Raw genomic sequence first — 19,692 nt, forward strand, 5'->3', positions numbered from 1 at the left:
GATTAAGCAGACTCGCCGAGCAGCTCTCCCCGCCTCTGTCTCGCACTGCTGGCACTCGGTGCAAGTTTCTGAGTTAGCCTCAGAGGTCTGCACAACATCTGGGTCTTCATAACCAGAAGCTGGTTCCGGAAGTAATAAAGCTAGTTCAAATTGTACTGTGTCTAAACTGTTTTCTCTCTCAGCTTTCATGTGCCCTTATTTGTCCTGCAAATAGCTTCAATGTGCCTAGATCTGTCATACTTGAACAGCATTTAAGAAGGAAATTATAGTACCAATAGGTTATGTCCTGTAATAAACTGAGGGTAGCCCTTAAAAAAAACAGACAGAAAAGCACCAGGCATCAAAGAATCTAAAAGAGCCCTTCTAGGAGGTGTGGGGCCACCAGGACACTTCACCTGACCCACCTAAACCACACAACCCCCCAGCAAAAGTAATTTTATACTCATGACTCAGACATGGCTTTATTTCCAGCAGCAGAGAAATAAATAATTCCATTCACTTTAACAAATGTTGTCCCCTAAGATACACCATGAGTTTCCTTCCAGATCCTTTGGCAGTAGGGTGAAGTATGATGATGACATTTCATGTACAATAGTTCTTTAGATTCTCTGGAAACAATACCTGTCACGTAACAGCCTTGGGTTTTGAGGACTATTATCACAATTTTCATGCACTGAACGATGCAAGGAACAAATTCTAGACAGCTTTTAAGCACAGACTCCATTTGGGTGCACCTGTAAAGGCACCTCAACATTTTTAAGCAAAACTAATCCAACCAAAGGCACTGGGGGGAAGATGATCCCAAACAACACAGAGAGTAGTGGCTGGTTATATTCAAGCGTCTTGAGTGAGCTCGTACAGAAAATGCAGTATTTGGTTTTGCTACAATAACCATTTTTGCAGACCAGGCTGTATCTGTAAAGAAATGTACATTGTTCTACAGCCTTCTGTGCTTAGAAATCATAACACTATTTAAATCGATCGTTTACAGATTTCTTCTGCAAACAGAAATGGGAGGCAATAAAAAAAGGGTGGAAAATTAACTCACCTACTCCAGTAGCTGAGGAAAAAAAAAAATCCATGGTTTCATTTTCCTCTCATATTTAGGACACAGTTGCACAAATCATTTACAGAGCATTTGTAAAGTTGAACAGTACTCAAAGGCTGCCATCATGATTCTAAAATTAGACTATTACCCTCTGAAATCAAAATATTTCCTCCATCTGAAAAGGTCTGATACTGGCTTAAACAAAAATGCTGCAGCCTGGGCAGCCTCACGTGCCCGTGTTCTCACTATCCGGTTCAGCAATTCCATCATAACATAACGGGAGAGAGATGGAAGATGTGGCCCATGACCTGTCCAGCTTCCCACCATCATTTCCAGTTGGCACCGATGCAATGAGACTTTCCCTCTCAGGTGTTTCTTCTCCAAAGACAGCGCTGTTGTAGTGTTTCTGACGGCGTAAGAAAGGTTTATTCTCAAAGGAATGCTGCACCAGATACCTCCTGAAGGCCCTTTGAATAACAAGGGCTGATACCTCCTCTTGTTTTCTTCTTAGGGTAGTAGTAATTGGCTTGTAAGAAACTTTAGAGGGATTGGCAGCCATAAATTTTTCCTCCATGTGTAATTCAAGACCATCCAAATCTCCAGATTCTCCTAAGACCCTTTTGGTGAAAGCGAGCAAGATATCCAAGCAGTGGATCTTATCTCCACTAACTATGGGAAGGTCCATGGATATGAGCTGAATTTTATTGGGCTTTGGAATGCGTAAGGGTTCTGCCAGAGCATCTGCGAAGTCTGGAAGAGCAGAATACTCAATAAACTGTGTTGCCTGAGGATCAAATTTTCCCCAGGTCTCATAAAACATATCAAAGTCATCCTCAGAAAGAGGATCTGTGCTTTCTTCAGTGGCGACACTGAAGTTCTCTAAAATGACAGCTATGTACATATTTACTACAATGAGGAATGATATGATGACGTAGCTTACAAAGAATAAAATGCCAACCCCCTTATTTGTGCAGTTGTTTCTCTGCTCATCCGTTAGGTTTAGGTTGGGAGCACACGAGTTGGGGCTTTTTAGCAGGGGCACCAGAAGAGCATCCCAGCCAGCTGACGTTGTAATTTGGAAGAGACAGAGCATGCTGCTGTCAAAGGTTTGAAAGTTGAAGAGGTTGTCAATCCCACCCTCCCAGCCAACACAGGCAAAGTTGGCCATGCCCACAATGGCGTAAATGAACATAACCAGGAAGAGCAGGAGGCCAATGTTGAAGAGTGCAGGCAGAGACATCAGCAGTGCAAACAGAAGCGTGCGGATCCCTCTGGCTCTGCGGATCAGTCTCAGGATTCGGCCAATCCGTGCCAGGCGGAAAATTCTCAGAAGCGTCGGAGAGAAGAAAGCCTTAAAGACTTCAGAAAGTCCAATACCTTGGAAATGGAAAAAACCACAAAGAAAATGTAGTCAAGCCTTAGCAGCAGAACTCCCTATTTATGCCCACTTTGCTGCATTCTGCTCTGTAGGTGTTGAGAGTAGCATTAATCATATTACATCACTTTCAACAAAAACACTGCCATCAACACGCCACTTGCTTACAGGAGAGCTTAGGAAAAGAAAGGCAAATTGTAACATCTTTAAAGAGGCATCAAGATTATATGTAGCTTGGAAACTGCATTCTTTCAGATGACTCTGATTTGAGGGATGGCATTACACATTGCTCTGGTACTTTAAAAGTCCTTTTAAATCCATTCTGCTTCTGTGCTGGAAGCTGTGTGCCTTGTCTCCTGGCTGCTGTATGATTGCTGCTTCTTCTACAGGCCTAAGAGACACACTACGTATGAGACTTTCATAATGCCTATTACTTGAACAAAATCAGAGGAGAGCAAGAAGAAAATAAAGGAAAATTGTCTTTCACTATTTATCCTCCATTACACCTCATTTTATGATCCTACAATCAGAGTAATGAGACAGTAGTAATGTAAATTACTACAAACAGAAGATTTAAGAAGTCAGCATTATCCTGGGTTGCATAGGACAGTAAGGGGATATTGTGCTTAGGGAAGGAGCAGAGAGGTCAGTTTTGCTTTCCTGTCATTTATTCTGTCACACAACCTGAGCAGGAAGCACAGATTAAGTAGAGCACAAGAAACAGAAGCCATGTATGACCCTTTGTAGAGGAAATGATAAGCATGTAGCAAAAGAAGACCAAATCGGTTTTGATAAGACTTTTCCCAAACACAAACACTGGCCCAGGCTTAAAGTTGTGCTGAGCAGTTAAATTTTGCTGAGCCTTGTGAGTCAGCCCTCGGGATCCGATTTTACTTCAGAAGAAGGTCCTGAAAAGTGGAATACATCTTTCCCATTTTTCATACAAATGTATTTTTAACCCAAGTTCACTTTTACTTGGAAAACGACAGTTGATGTGATTACAGGTTAAGTCGAAAGCATAAAGAGAGTTTAAGTACAGTAACTTAGAAAATACATTACTGCATTAAATTTCTGCCCTTAAGTGATAAAACTCCGCTTCATCCCTAAGCACAGTATCCTTTTACTATCCCATGTGACCCAGAAAAACACCTTCTAATACTCTAAAAAAATATAAGGGAAAACAAAAATCCACCACTTTAAAACAAATCACTTAGCATATGGTTTGGAAAAGTAGAGTGAATCTGGAATTTGTTCATCAGATACATGTAAGTGATTATTTTACACTGAAATTCAGCTTGGTGTTGGCAAAACAGATTACCTGATCTAATAAAGATTGATACTTACTAACTAACGAGAGGACCACAACAGCTAAATCAAATATGTTCCAGCCGCTGGTGAAGAAGTATTGCCTTAAGGCTAGCATTTTGATGACACATTCCATGGTAAACACTGCCACAAAAAAGTAGTTGATTTTATTAAGAACACTCTTGATGCCCTCCTGGTTAGTTTCTGCCATCATAACAACCATGTTTAGACAGATGAAGACCACAATGGTAATGTCAAATGCTTTGTGTGATGCTATATCAAAGAGTAGTCCTTGGAAGGCATTCTGTGGAGAGAAGGAGAAGAACTGCTTAATGCTGCTGCTAAGGTTCACTCAAATAGTAATTGATGCTTAGAAATAGAACTTAGGAGAATAGAAATTTAAGCTACTAGAAGCATTTCTGATTCCTTTACACCTTTAAAGAAAACAGTACTTGGACAAGCATTTCCAAGTACCAAGCAACCACATTTTATACAGCAGGGAAACACTTGGAGCCCATTGTGATTACTGCCTTAATAGATGAACAATACTTGTTGAAGCAGACGTTTCAGGGTAAGCAATTCTAATTAAAGTGTCATAAGCAAGAAAAGCCTCTGAATAGTTACTGTGTGCAGCCAGGCCTGGAATTAAATATAAGAAACTGTAAGAACTAAAGCATAAGATTACTTAAAAGTACATAGCAGCCATGGGGCATGCACTACTCATCAGTCATTCTCGTCTGCAATAATCTCATCCAGTTGAAGCATTATCATGTACCTTAACCGACCGAGAGCACACTGTGAGTATCAAATACGTAACACGAACCTTTGTGAACAGGTTGCACAAGAGAATGAGTGGGGAATAGACAGTAAACTCCCTCAACTAATACCCACATGGATTGCATTAGGTGAAATTGAGAGAGTAAAATGTAAATACAATACTGAATGAGGAAGATGATGTTCTCTAATGTCTATCTCCAGTTGCCTGGCTACTGGAAATCATCATCTTTATATCTTCTATCATATTCTACTTAAGATGGTCTCACCAGTGGTCTTGGGATGGGTTTTTGAGGTTTCTTGGATCCAAGTTTTTTCAGGGCATTATAGTATTTCTTCTGTTCCTCAGTCAAAAATAGATCCTTTCCACCTAAGTAAAGAACATTGTTGTTCAGCTGAAGTGTAAGCAGTCAGTTAAACACACAACAGCAATTTTAAGGAAAAAAAAAGTTAAAGCTGTCATGAGTGGGATCTATGGGAGCAGAGATGAGATGCCTTCACCAGTTCTCTTTTTCTTTGAAGGATGTACAGCAAAACGCTGCTCAGGGTTTGAGGGTGAAAGCGCAGTCTCGGCAGCATTCCCAAGCCAGTTTCCCCACCTGTGGCAGCCTCTCTCCAGCTCTACACATCTATTTCATATTTTCAATATTGCCCAGGCCTTGTCAACGAGTAGCACCATTTACAGGTGTAGTTTTGGGAAAGGCAGGATCAGGAATACATTGCTGGGCAAACAGACAAAAGGATCAAGTTCTGCAGGGGCTGGGGTGGAGGTGTCCTGATAATGAATTTCTGGTGCTCATCTTATTACCATCTGCACCACCTGAATTGCTTAGGAATCACTACAGACTGAATATTCAGGAGAAGCAGCACTGAATGATTAGCTTTTTGTGAAACACACTTACAGTTCCATTCTGCACTGTTGCAGAATCACTCTGGCAAGACCTCTGAAATTCAGATTAATTTCACTACATCAAACCTCGAGGAAAATCCCCAAGAAGCAGCAAAGAAATTAAGAAGGGAAAATGGCTAATTACAGCACGCACTGGGAAATGTTGTTACGTTCTCCTCAGCCCCTAGCAAGTGTGCAGACTCACAAACCACTTAACCAGTGTCGTGCCTGCCTGTTGGGATTATTATAACTTCTTTTATAACAGTGTTCCAATCAGCAAAGTTGGAATGCTGTTCCTCAACCCCCTACATGTCCTTTCTCTGTTCAGATGCAAAGGGCAGAATAACTTCTCGTGGGCCTTATCCCTACCTATCTCCGTCAAGGGCAGTAATTCTTTGACACTTGGTGCATAAGTCAGCCTATGGAAACAATAAATGGCTCCCACAGAGATTCTGTCTTCCCAATGGGAACTTTGAAATTGTAAGCCTACTGTTAGGATCTGGTTCTGCAGCATTTTAATGAGTAGCATGTTTATTTGTTTTGAGACTTCCAAGTGGATTTAATTGACTCAGTCTCTCATAACATTCTGGATATTCAAGTCCCTAAATGAATTGGGGAGAAAACCCAATTGACAAATAAACTTGGTACAAAGAAGCAGAACTATACCAGGCGATGCTGACTCTTGCTTTTATCTTAGTATTGCATTGCCATTCTAAGATTTCGCCTGAGTAAAACAAAAAGAGAATCTAACAATTATGGAATCCTCTCTATTTCTAGATGGCCTCCTCCTGGGGCCCTGGCTTGGATCTTGATGCAGAAAGTTTTAATAACCCCAGTAAATTCATCTGTGGAGTTACTTCATTGTCAACAGGAAGCTTTAGAAGAAGCTGTGATGAACACGACCTCTCCAAGTTTCTTTACCAGGAAAGCAGCAGCTGCTTCTTTCAGGAGCAATAGTGGGTTTTGGTTATCACATCTGTTAGGTGTTCACTCTCAGCTTAACAGATCGTTCTCCAAAGCAAGTCTTGACAGCAGAACAGCAGTATTCCACCCTCTTGTAGGGAAGTCTAAATAACTTTTTTTTCAACTTCTCTTTTCTAAAACTACCCACTCCTTCCTCCTCACTCTCCTGCTTAGAAGAAAATTAAGGACTTAGCATAAAACCAGAATTTACATGTAAATGACTACAAGCTTTGAGGACACATGGGTTTGAAACTTGGTATCAACATATGATTTTAAATTTCTCCAAATAGTTATTTGAATACATGATACATTTAGGTGTCAAACCAGCATCCACACCATCAAACTGGGATTGCAAGATGCCTGAATTAGCTTATATGGCACTTATCTTTTTCCTTTGTTGGTTAAAATTGCTGATAACCACGCCAATGAAAAGGTTCAGCATGAAGAAAGATCCAAAAATGATGAAAATCACAAAATACATATACATGGCTGAGAATGCTTCAAACTTTGGCTGTTGATTCACCTGTTCAAAAAACAGCATAAAAATACTGTTGGTAAAGGCCAGATAATCACAGCTTTAGAATTTCCTATTTATAAGAGCTAGTGATTTTACTGTCAGGAGAGAAAGTATTTTTGCACATTCAAACCTTCAGATGTACAAGTAGCACAAGTGTCTTGTTCTGAACTGCCTAGAAAGATAATCACAAAAAAGGATATAGAGCCAGGTCCAGCTCTAGCAAGTTAACTAATAAACAGTTCCTATCCAGAAGTCATACTTTGAATGCCTGTATTGGAAAAGCAGCTCAGCCAAAACACAACAGTGAACCACCACTCCCTTGAATGCTCTCCGGGGCAAGTTTTAAAAGCTCACTAAAATCAGTCCTACAAGGTCTCTTTTTCATCAGCAACTATTTCACCATATTCAGGAGAACAGCACTTAAATGAAAAAGGGAAATGCATATTAAATATTAAAAGAAGGCTGGAGCACACTGGATTAGTGAGAGAGTAAGACACAGCACATGGAAATGGGGAAGAAATAAGAGTGATGTGAAATAGAGTGGAGAAGAACTCCAGAAATGACTGCTGAAGATGCATGCCACTAATGCCACAGTAGCCACTGAAAAAAGGACCTGTGCTTCAGAGGCACAGTCCTGTCGAGACCTTCTGAGTTCTGTGCAAGGTCTTGTCCTCTGCATTCTCGCCACCGCAGGGTTTTCTGTGGTGTCATTCTATTTTGACCAGTTTTCTGTTGTCTAAGCCCAGCATTTTGGTACTCCAAGGATAATTGTTTCACTGCGTAGTTTGATGCAATAACCTGCTTGTGTTTTTGACTTGACACTGCAAACAACGCTGGGAAGTCAATTGTATGGATAGAAAGAGATGGAAGAGAAAAGAGCTAAAATTTCATTTTAGTGACATACCTCTCGTGAATCCACTGCTGCATACATAATATCCATCCAACCTTTAAAAGTCGCCTGGAAAAAAAAGGCATTACTGAGGGGATACAAAAAATAACTAGATAGAGCTAATATAAATGTGTCGAGAAGTGTGTGCTATTAAATAACAGGCATTGTGCCTAAAAATACACTTGGAAATACTCAGTGAAGCTCGGTAAGGAGGAAAAAAAATCCTGCACACAAAATTAAAAAATGAACGTTAAAAAATGGCAGGAATCCTGTGAAAGAGGTTTTACTGTGAACTCCAGTTAGAAAAACACAGCAGAAGTTTGGGCTCAACTAGCAAATGCATCCCAAACTGATGAAAACTCTTTCTAAGGTGTGCTAGTTTGAAGCAAGCTAGAATGTTTTGGTAAAAGAACTAGATAACAGGCAGTGAAATGAAAACAATTGATGTCAACTTCTCTCACAGTCTCGCTGAGAGCTCTGGGAAGAAGTAAACTTTCTCCATTTTGTTTTTCACTCTTGCTTTTGCCTTAGACCTGGTCACATCTCATTAACCTTGTTCCTACTAACCTTGCTCCCTAACCTCTTGGCCACACCTCTATTCTTCCTGAGAACTGGGGTAAGGTTGAGAGGGGCCGAGGGGAGGTGTTGGGGTGGTTTGAAAGCCCCTCCTGGGGACTCAGGTTTCTGGGAGGGGAGTTGTGCTTTTGTATTGTTTATCCTTTGTATATTTCTGTATATAATTGTATATAACTGTATATATTGTAAATAGCTGCTTGTAAATTCTGCTAGCTGTAAATAAATTGCTTCATCTATATTCCCAGGGTCCGTCTGAGTTAGCTGGGGCAAATACAAAGTGTGGGGTTTCGGGGTAACCCCCAAACCATCACATAAGGAAAGAGCAAACAATTCCTTCCTGCAATCTTTAGGAAGTCTGCAGAATCGTAGAACTCTTAGGAGGACACAGGGCAAAGAACTTCATCTAGAAAAGAAACAGGGATAAGAGCCTGTCATGGATTGAGTTGAACCTACCCTTGTGCTAAACCATTACACAGCCACTTGTAAAACCACCTTTCTCTCCTCTGCTGAGGTATGAGAGATATTTATACAGCAGGAAAAACTGCAGAAATAGAAGCAAACTGCAGGGCACTTTTTCTTTCTCACCCACCCTGAACTCCCTTTTACCGAAGAAACTGAGAATAACTTGAAATCTGGTAGCATGCCAACTGCCTTGGACTTAGTGCTGAACTGAACAGCCAGGAGAATGCAGTTCTTGCTTTTACCACAGGGCTGCATAGGCTGAAGTGTTCTTTAGGAGGAACAGAACAACTCACGGACAAGGAAAACATTTATGGAGTCTAACAATCACCCCCTGCTTCAGTGCAATAAACAGAAGCACAGTGCTGGGCCAGGGTTGGGCTCAACACAGTCCTTTGAAGGAAGACAACTGAGCAGGTTTTCAATACAGCTTACCACTTGGAGGAGAGCCAAGTAGCCCATCCCAACGTTATCAAAGTTGACGTCGCTGTTTGTCCAGCGTCCATCGTAGGCGGCGCAGTCAGCTGTGTTATTGATCAGACTGATATTTCCTTTCTCCAGGACACATTTGGAGAACTTTTTTGCAAGTAGTTTTACTCCTGCAATGTTAAACAGGAGCCAGAAGACAATACAGACGAGCAAAACGTTCAGGATTGAGGGGATAGCTCCCAAGAGTGCATTCACAACAACCTTCAGTAAAGAAAATGAAAGAAAAGAGTGAATTATTCCCGTTCAATAGAACACCTTTGCAGAAAGCCACTTATTTCATCTTCTGCATCTCTTGCAGATTCTCACCCTTGTAAAACTAGGAGATGACAAATGTAAAGGCAGCATTCAGCCCAGCTTTGAGCTTCTCTTAATATGCAATTCTGTGGTACCTATATTGTCTTTTTGAGGGAAGAGGTAAAACCGCAACTGGAATGAAGGCTGGGTTTAAGAAACACATAAAATGATGAGTCTGTAGCATCTATGGGGTATGAAGTTCAAGTACAGCAACAGGACTGAGTTGTATGATCTGCATTTACTGCACTATCATAAAAAACTCTGCCTTTCATCTTGGAGGGGCTTTGTAAGAGAGCATCTTGCTCTCCATAACAAGATGAGCCTCACTCACTGACCACTGCAACTGTTTGCATCCTGCATATGTTAGAGAAGTCAGGCTTGCCGAAGCCTGAGTTGTTTTGGGCAGCAGTTTTCCTTTGCTTAGGCTTGCCTGAGGACAAAATGAATGCAAACCCATGATGAGCAGTAAGTCTCTTCCAGAAGAACTGGTACCAGTGAAAAAGGGATTCCAGCTTTTGTCTGTGTCTGCATTGGTGATGTCAAAGGATCTGACACAAGCAGTGAGAAGAACTTTTGTTTGTGAATACAGCACATTCAATGTAGACAGGCAGGATTATGCTTGTTGCCAGTGAAGAATTGAGGACTATATTTCTTTTCACCATTTTTCACAGCTCCTTTGTGAGGCATAGCAAGAATTTCTCTGGAAGTGTTTCAGTCCTATGATTATGAGAAAATTCTGAGCCTTTATCCTGGCCTCAGGTAGTATATGTACATTAGAACCAGACAGAACATAGCATATTGGAAATGACCTCTGAAGATCAGCTGTTCCAACACAGATCAAATTTCTTGGCATCTTGTAGAAATTCAGAACTTGACTGGACAAGGGTGAAGATTCAACAACCTCTCTGGACAATCTCTTGCAATACTACACTCTCATACTGCCATCTTTTTTCACCGGATAGCTAACTGGAAAGTCCTTCAAAGCCAGCACATTTGCTCTTATTTTCTCACCAACAGAAAACTGTGATAGTGCTAGTTTCAAAACAGCAACTATGAGACACAAGTAGGCAGGCAGTCTCAACAATCTTAATGCCAAAGTCCCAAAACATGGGATTCAAAACCGTCACAAAACCTTCCAGTGCAGCTGTTCCAACACAGGCACACACACACCCCACCTACATCCTTACCTTTATCCCATCAAATCTTGACAAAGCTCGTAGAGGCCTCAGTGCTCTAAGAGTCCTTAGAGACTTCAGGGCACTCCCAGAGGAACATGGTGATGGATCTTTGGAAGCACTGCTTAATCCCCAGGAAACAAGTGACAGCTGTGTTCATGGAATTGAAACTGAGATTATTTAAATGGCATATGGAAATTTGTTTGTGTCAGTAGACAATCACAGGCTGATGGCTTTGGCCAGTAACGTCAATGAAGGAAATACACATTTGAAGCTGTCATAATATAACTTTACTTCATTCTTCCCTAATATTTAAATACAATCTAATTATTTCATTCTAATTTGAGACACTTCTTTAAAATCATTCTTTTCCCTCCCCAGTGGGGTTGGACTAGATGACCTTTGGAGGTCCCTTCCAACTCAAACCATTCTATGATCCTATACTTCTTTTTTGTTCAAAAGCAAAACATACTTTCCTACTTCAACAACAACACTTTTCCACTCCCTTCACCATCTCAGTTTTCCTACTCCCTTAGTTTATTTCAATTTCAAATCACTAATTGAACTCTCTACACTCAGAAAACTTTTTACTCCCAACATGCTCCTCAACAATACTGACACCCAATAGAATCCTCTTCAGGGTCTTCTATTTATGGCTCACAATTTCCACTTACATTTGCCTAAAGCCTCTTTGGATTGCACAGAATCTGTCTATATAGGAGTTATCAAAACTCAAAACTATGCTTACACACACGATGATGAAGTCAAGCCAGCACCAGGCATTTGTGAAATAACTGTGCAAGCCATAAGCTACCCATTTCAGAAGCATCTCCAACAAAAAGATGTAGGTGAATATCCTATCAGCATACTCCAGGACAACTCTCACTCTTTCTCTCTTATGCAGGTGAATATCTTCAAATGTCTGGAATTCAGAAAGCAATTTTTAAAACAGTTTGCAAAGTTCCACTGAAAACAATTTTTCAAGTGAACAGTAATACAATTTGGCTTATTGTAACCATTTCACGGTGAAATTATTGGCAACCACCACTTAGTTTTATACTCAGTAGTAAGAACCTAAATTGCCAAATAAGTACAATTTCACTTTGAGTTTAGTTGAAAGATAACATCATTTCAGTTGTTTACACTCAACATTTCTTCAAAAGGGATCTGATGAAGCTCAGATGTGCTTCTCAAAATGCACACAGAACAGATTCTATCATATAGATCACTTTCATGCTAGTTGGTTATGCTCTTTCTGCACTACAGCATCTGTCAGATGACCAAATTCAGTTGGCTTAGTGACCGTGCTTTGAAAGCAAAAATAGACAATGTAAGCAAATAAAAGTCTTCAGTAGAAATAGACATAGTCAGAGTAGCAACAAAATATTAAGTCACCACTAGCTTGCAACTGTCTTAGATTCTGATCATCTTAATGCTTGTATGGTTTCAAGTGTAAAGTTTTATTGAGCAGTTGGTATGGTTTACAAATTTAGAAGTACTTTTACTAAGTCTTCCAGAGCCCCTGGTATCCTCCTAATCCAGCATGCTAGCTGTGTGTAAAGAACCATATTCCATGAAGAGCTAAAGCTATGATTCCGTATATTTCAGTATCTTACCCAATTCAAGGAGAATCCTACATTTTGTAAGGGATATGTTTAATACACTTGCTGCAGCATGCTGATGAAAGCAATGTGAGAGTAAAGGAAATATACATAACAACAAGATTGTTTTCCTTTACTGACAACCACCAAGCCATAAGTGAGAGATTAAGTTGAACTTACCAGTGCTGCACTGCTCAATATTATCATAAAAATGACAAAATTCTCAAACCAGCTATGTTTAACAATTCTGAAGCAGGTTTTTCTAAATTTCCACCAAGTTCTGCCAGGAAACTTAGTGACATCCACTGCACAGCACGGGGAACACTCAGCACAACCTCAAAAGAGAAAGAACAGCATTTTAGTTACATGCCTATAGTCTAATCATAGAATCATAGAATCAACCAGGTTGGAAGAGACCTCCAAGATCATCAATTCAAGACTGAATTACACTCCAAAGACCACATTTTGTCATCTAAATACAGGAGTTTGGGACCATTTTAGGTCTCTTCACTATTCTGTAGCTTCTGTGACAGTTCGGGCATCTCACAATACTAAAAGTCTGTTCAGGCATCCCAGCCCTGCTCTGTCTCTGTTCTAGCCTCAGGTATATTTAGCTGAGTATTTACACATACAAACGAGAGTCTCAAGCTGATTCTGCCAATTTGGAAGTGCTCCAACTAGATCTCTTTGTGCACTGTTTCATTCAGTGTCACTGCAATACAGAACATTTCTTACTTTCTCCAAAGCAGTCCTTTGGAAGCTGAGACTTTTTAGGCTGGGATATCATCTCCTGCAGAGTAACTGGATCCACAGTGCTGGCTTCAGAATAGCTACCAGAATCACGTTTCTGCACAGGACAAGGGCAAAGAAGGTAATTTATTTGCTTTTCATTATTAAGGCTACTAAATGAGGCTTATTACCTCCTCTAAAAAAAAAAAAGAAACAAATCAGTAATATGCAGAATGTAAGTTATTGTCATGGTGCTGGGCTACCAAAATAGAACTACAAACAATAGGACAGAAGAGGCTGTGGCAATTTTCATCTCCAGCATATTCCACCAGGTGATAAAAGGTGTAATTACCTCTTTTTGCTCTTCCTTTGGGGGCGTTTCTGAAAAGCCACTTATAGTTTCAGACGTCCCAGAAATCTGACTGAAGTCACTCGAGCTCCAGCGCTGGTCCCTAGCTCTTAATCTGTCTCCCTGCATGAAGCAAAGTGAACCAAGTGACTTGCCATATTTGTGTTCCTGTCAGGCATTCTTACAAGTCAAAATTCTCTCATGGAATCTAAAACATCCACAAAAGGCAGCACGTTTGCCTTTTTACAGCTAAGGAAACATTGTTCCTAAAAGGTATGTAAAAGACCAGTTTCTCCCTCCATTTCAAATCCTTCCTCAAAGTCTACATTCATCCGACAGAGGGATTCCTGCACTCAGTTCACTAGGTGACTCCACTCAGCTCTCAGTCCTTTTGTCACTACAGATTCCAAGCAATATCACATTCTGCTGCAGCAGGGAAAGAATTTCTGTCATCAAATGCTTGCACAAGACAACAGATTACAAATAGCCACAAATGATCCCAAAGTGATCAGCAACTTCTGCTTCTTTGAGAACTCATCCAAAGACATTCCACTGGTAACATCTCCCCTCTGACCGAAGCCACAGAAAATGGATCCTAACAGTCCACCTAGACACTGATAATCTGACCAAAAATAGCACCTGCTTTATGTGCTACTGCCATGGCACAACACTAGGAAGGAAGGAAGAACATTTAGTCTTGAGTCTTTGAGATTATATTTACACATGCAAGCTACAGTGCTTTTTAAAAGCACTAGTAATCACTGACCTGTTTTCCACAGTCTGTTTCTGGGCACGCACTGTGCTTATCATCACCTTCATCTGTGCAAGTCTCTGGCACTTCAATGGGAACACAGGTGCTATGATCCATTAAAAATCCTCCATATTTCCTTGTTATTGAGGAACTGTCTTCAGTATTGCTATAGTCAGTGTCAAAACAACTGTTGTCTCCATCCCTTCTAACATCAGTCATGGCATAGTTATTGCTCTCTATATCTTTGGCAGAAGTTTTCACCAAAGTGCTCCTTTTGGGTCTCGTTTTGTGGCTCTGTTTCATAGTTTTGCCACAGCGATACCAAATTCTGTCTTTCACAGCCTGCAGGCCCTTGTAAATCTGTGCAATGGCAATCTGACATTTGGTCATTTTTCCAGGTTCCTCTTGTCCCATGGAGTCAGTACTGAAGGAGCTCAGCAGCAAGGCAATGAACAGGTTGAGAACCTTAAAACAGTTAAAGGAAGTTGAGGACAGCACTGCCAGCAGAAAAGACATCTGAGAAAACCTTCCTAAGATTCAAAAAAATAAAGATCTCAATCTGCCTTTCATCAGCCACTGCCATGCAGTTTGCTATCACAGTGCAATACAGATATAGTGTGGTACAGCTCCCAGAAGGGAGGGCAGGGCCAAAAAAGAAGTGGGGGGTTGGGTATATCACACATCTTCGCCTGCTCTGCTGTCCATAATGTACAAGGAGGGAGATATATCATTAAAAAAGCAAAGACAGTTTTCATATCATTAACCATCAAAAAGGATCTAGTATAGACCAACAAAACAAGCAACATCAGACTGACAATGATATGTACATTAGATCTGATTCACGTGACATAGATCAGAGTATCTGGGCACTAAGATGGCAAGCATTACAGGTGCTGAGCAGTTTGCTTATTTGATCCTAGCAACACAGAAGAGGTAGAAATCAGACACCAAATTATCAGAAGCATGGCCTTTCTAGACTCCGGGTAGGAGGAATACCTCCGTGTGGTTTTCTAAGCATCTGTCTCTTGTGTGAGAAAGGGATGGAAAGGAGAAAAGAGGAGAAAAAAGAGAGAAGAAAACACATATTCAGTAACATGCAAAAGAGAGTATAACGTGAATGCTCTTCAAATGATCAATTTTGCCTGGGAAGAAAAGAAAAGATGCCAGTGTAACTGGATGCACTCAGTAGGAACTAAAAAGTAACCTGAAACTCACCACCAGGTTTCCTATCACCAGGACTAGCAAGAAAATGGGAAGACATAGCCCTTTTCCAGCCACTTCCATACATTCCCACATGGTTTCAATCCATTCTCCACATAATATTCGGAATATAATCAGGAATGAATGACAAAAATCTTTCATGTGCCAGCGTAAATTCCCATCAGTGCTTATTCTATGGCTATTAGTCTCATAATAAGTGCCCAGGACCTGCTTTCCTACTACAGCAAAAATAAATACAGTGATAATCAAAACCAGAGTGAGGTTACCCAAAGCACCAACTGAGTTCAGAATTATTTTCATAAGAGTGTTTAAGGCTGGCCAGGATTTTGCCAATTTGAAGATCCTGAGCTGCAAGTAAAACACAAGAGAACAACATGAGTGGCAGAGCCAGGATGGATAGCACAGCACCCATTAAAAAACAGACCCTGTACTTAGCATGCTGTATTCTTTACCAATCACTTCATGTTCATTCTAATTAATATTCATGTTAGCTTACTATTTGTTAACAAAGAGTACTGATTTAACAGATTCATCAGCAAAATAATGTGATACTATTTCACTATAATCTTTTACATATCTCTGCAACATGTGCTTGAAAAAAAAGAACTAATTACCAGCCTGAAAGCTGACAGATTTTCTTGAAAGCTTATTAGGCCAATCATAACAACTATGCTATCAAAAATATTCCATTTCTGCTGGAAATAGTTGTAAGGATCTAGAGCGATGATTTTCAAGATCATTTCTGCTGTAAAAATCAGGGTGAAGACCTGAAGAGAGAAAAAAGAAATTAATCAGAAAGTCACTCAAAAAGTAGGTCTGCTTATTGGTTACAAGTCCATATTGGTTCTAACATAGACCTCATTTACCTTGTCACTTATGTATATCATGCTTTTGTAATCAGACTGCAGGTCAGGGTGCTCCAGAGCCATGAAGAAGGTATTGACAATAATGCAAACCATGATTAGGAGATCAACAAATGGATCCAAAATGACCAATTTCACTTTCTCTTTGACTGCTCTCCAGAATGGACAACAGTTCCAAATTAGATACTTCCGAGCAAAACGTTTACAGAATGAAGGACATTTCAGTTTTGACTCTTGCAGTTCTAAATGACAAGAAGGGAAAGTGGCATAGGAATAATTTTATGCAGAATATCATAGTGTGGGGAAAAAAAAAACAGCAACAAAAAAAAAACAAACCCAAAAACCCCAACAAAGAAAGAAACAAACAAACACACACAAAAAAACCAACCAAAAAAACCACACACACAAAAACCACAAAAGCACACAGACAATACCCTAAACCAAAACAAGAAACCACATGGAAAAGAAAAAAAACACCCAAAAGATTGAAAAGAAAAATCAATTTCCTGTGAGCAGAATGGCATCGTCCAAAAAAAATTTAGTTTAACTACAGTGAGTAAACCAATCCGAGCCCATTTGTCACCCTCAGCAAACCTCAGAAGCACAGATGTAAGTGGCACTACCTACCCACCTCCATGCTTATTCTACTACTGAAGGATGATAAAGGTTCTGCATAAGGAGAAGTAACTGTGTTGGAAACTGATACCTTGTTTTCTGAGAGGTGCTTTTGCACAGTGACAGATGCAGCATGGGTTGAGAAGAAAAAGTCCAGGATAAAATGAAGAAGGGCACCCCTCCTATCTTGGTCATAAGGTACATTGGAAGGGACCTCAGGAGATCTCTGGTACAATAGCCCTCTCAAAGTAGAGCCTGCCATGGCAGCATCAGTGTGCATAACCTGTTGCTCTGTCTGACTGTCCTCATGCTGAAAGCTTCTCCTGACACATGGTTTGAAGCTCTCTCAATTTGTCTGTCTTATCTTCCTCCTGTGCACTACTGTGATGAACCCAGCTGCATCTCTTTGATAACATCCTCCTGCACTTTGGAAGGGTAGCATTATTTCCCTCACAACATTTTCTAGGCTGCACCAGTCCAGCACTGGCTAAGTGCTCCAGCGTCTGGCTGACTTGGTGTCCCTCTACTGAAACTGTATTTCTTCTGCTAGGAGGGCCTGGGGGGAAAATGGGCATCGTGTGTGGTCTAGCAAGTGCTTAAAAAAGGGAAATAATCACCTTTCTTCTGGCTACTCTTATTTTAATATGGTCCAGGAGATTGGACTTGCTGCTCTAAGGGCATGGTGCTGGCTCAGCACACTGTTCATAAGGACCCACAGGGTCTTTCCTGCAGACCTGCTGCTCAGCCAACCAGCTTCCAGTCTGTACTGTTGCAAGAGATTCCTGCAGGTATGTAGAAGTTTACATCTGTTCTGGCTGAATTAAGGTTCCTGTTGGCCCATTCCTCCAGCATAAGTCCCCTAGAGAGCAGCCCTTACCTCCAGTGTGTCAAGTGGTTACCCCTCAGTTTGATGTTATCTGTAAAATTCACAAGCAAGCCCTTTGTTGCCTCCTCCATGTCATTTCAGATAAGATGTGTCCTAGGATATGTCCCTGTGGTACTCCATTGGTTCCATGCCTCCAGGTGGAATCTGACATGTTCACCAGACACTCAAAGCTTAAACATCCACCCATTATTTTGCTTACCTGGTTGTCCACCTCTGCAGACCCTAACACTCTAATGCAGATGAAAGAACACTGTATGAGACGGTGCTGAAAGCCTTGCTGGAGCCAAGGTAAACGAAAACATTGCTTTCATTGCTTTCCCCTCAGCCATAAGGCCCTGCCACTGCACTGTACAGGGCGATCAAGTTGGTCAGGCAAGATTTACCCTCAGTAACTGGAAGTTACATTTGTGTGATGCAAGAATATTCATTTTATCAAAATGTACATTTATTGCAGCGTAATTTCCCCTCGTGACTTCTAAAGTAATGCTGATCGTTTGTGACATTTTGATCTCTTAGGTCAAGTTACACAATCACTATCGGAAAAAACCACTGAGGAATGACTTACCCAAATTGTCTGTAATAACAGTGGCTGCACTCATTAACCTCTGCCTCCGAAAAGGATCATTAATGGAATCCACTGACAACTCATAGGACAGCAGTATCTGCCTCTTTGGTTAGAAAGACAACAGAAAGCAACAGAACAGAGAGCATGAATAAATGGCAGTGCAATAATGATGTCGAGCATAAGGCAAATGCACCTTTAAAAAACACATTGTGGTGAAACCTTACCTTGCTGAAATAATGCCAAGCAGAAGCATGCAACAATACCAGGTGTTTGCCTTTGAAGGCAAAGGATATTTAAGCAAAACTAGTAACACTTTTTCTACTGGTGCACATTTTGAACCTTCCTTTCAATTCTATATGGTGCTGTCCTCTTCTGGACCCAAAAATCTAAATTTTAGCTTGCTCTAAAAAAACAACATTTAATATAATGCAAGCAAGAAGGGGGGGAGAATAAAAACAGAGAAAAAAATGCAAATAAAAGAAACACTCATCAATATGTCATATCACACACAAGCCCAAGGAATACATCTTCTAATCTGAATACTTACAAGTTTCTTCTGGCAGTGCCTAGGCTGTGAATGAAACACATGCTCCTCTTTGCCGCGATCACCTAAAATCAAGTTTTTTCTTAAAGTAGTTTTTTCTTGCTTCATCTCTTTCTCTTTTGAATTTTCCAACTCGGCAACTGATGCTTCAGATATGGCATTTAAAGCTTTAGTATCTCCTCCTGCAGCCAACATCTGTATAAGAACGAAACAGCAAAAGATCTGTCTTACTATGAGTCAAATGCCAATACATGGACTAAGATCATCTCCAGTTTAACAATTATGCTATCTGAATGCTTTGCACTGACATTTCCTACCTTTCAGATATTAACAAAATAAAAGGATAGGATTACAAAATGCTGTTCACAATACTGAAAGATAAAGCAGAGTTACTTATCAGCTACTGTAATTAAAGTTTGTCCTTGCCACTTCAGATGTTCTATTTTGTAATTTTCAATCTATCTTCACTTCTCAGAAAAGAAATAAAACAAAGTGATTTCTGGTCCCATACAGGCCAAGGAATGAATAAATCAAGGCAATACTGTGCCAAGAGGAAACATTGCAGAAATCTGACCTGTGGCTATTATCTCTCCAAACCAACAGCAAAGAAGCTAATACAGTCTCTGGATGTCCTTCTGCATTAATACACAGCTAACAGCATTAGATTGACCTAAGGCTGTTTCTGCTCTTGTCACCCGGCAGACCTTCTGCATGCAGTCACTCAAAAAGAGGCATGACAGCCCTTAAAGTGCTGAGCACACTGGAACTCAGAAAGCTGGCATTGTTAATCAACCTTGAAATCTATCAGCATCAGA

At 40.5% G+C, this 19,692-nt stretch overlaps 1 protein-coding gene across 1 annotated transcript in view; it reads right to left on the reverse strand.

Moving 5' to 3' along the window:
- Positions 1 to 447: 447 nt before the first annotated feature.
- LOC135185764 (sodium channel protein type 5 subunit alpha-like) overlaps positions 448 to 19,692 on the reverse strand; it is a 31,588-nt gene continuing 12,343 nt past the window's right edge. Inside the window, exons 12-28 of the mRNA XM_064162883.1 lie at positions 18,881 to 19,072; positions 18,334 to 18,436; positions 16,271 to 16,509; positions 16,019 to 16,171; positions 15,399 to 15,752; positions 14,199 to 14,648; positions 13,436 to 13,555; positions 13,090 to 13,201; positions 12,535 to 12,689; positions 11,502 to 11,675; positions 10,766 to 10,903; positions 9,231 to 9,485; positions 7,776 to 7,829; positions 6,736 to 6,877; positions 4,772 to 4,872; positions 3,768 to 4,032; positions 448 to 2,425 (exon numbers count right to left, since the gene is read on the reverse strand). Of these exons, the coding sequence (XP_064018953.1) occupies positions 1,275 to 2,425; positions 3,768 to 4,032; positions 4,772 to 4,872; positions 6,736 to 6,877; positions 7,776 to 7,829; positions 9,231 to 9,485; positions 10,766 to 10,903; positions 11,502 to 11,675; positions 12,535 to 12,689; positions 13,090 to 13,201; positions 13,436 to 13,555; positions 14,199 to 14,648; positions 15,399 to 15,752; positions 16,019 to 16,171; positions 16,271 to 16,509; positions 18,334 to 18,436; positions 18,881 to 19,072 (4,158 nt within the window). The 3' untranslated portion in view covers positions 448 to 1,274. The remainder of the gene's footprint in view (positions 2,426 to 3,767; positions 4,033 to 4,771; positions 4,873 to 6,735; positions 6,878 to 7,775; positions 7,830 to 9,230; positions 9,486 to 10,765; positions 10,904 to 11,501; positions 11,676 to 12,534; positions 12,690 to 13,089; positions 13,202 to 13,435; positions 13,556 to 14,198; positions 14,649 to 15,398; positions 15,753 to 16,018; positions 16,172 to 16,270; positions 16,510 to 18,333; positions 18,437 to 18,880; positions 19,073 to 19,692) is intronic.

This window comes from Pogoniulus pusillus, chromosome 23, assembly GCF_015220805.1.
Source record: "Pogoniulus pusillus isolate bPogPus1 chromosome 23, bPogPus1.pri, whole genome shotgun sequence".
NCBI lineage: Eukaryota > Metazoa > Chordata > Aves > Piciformes > Lybiidae > Pogoniulus > Pogoniulus pusillus.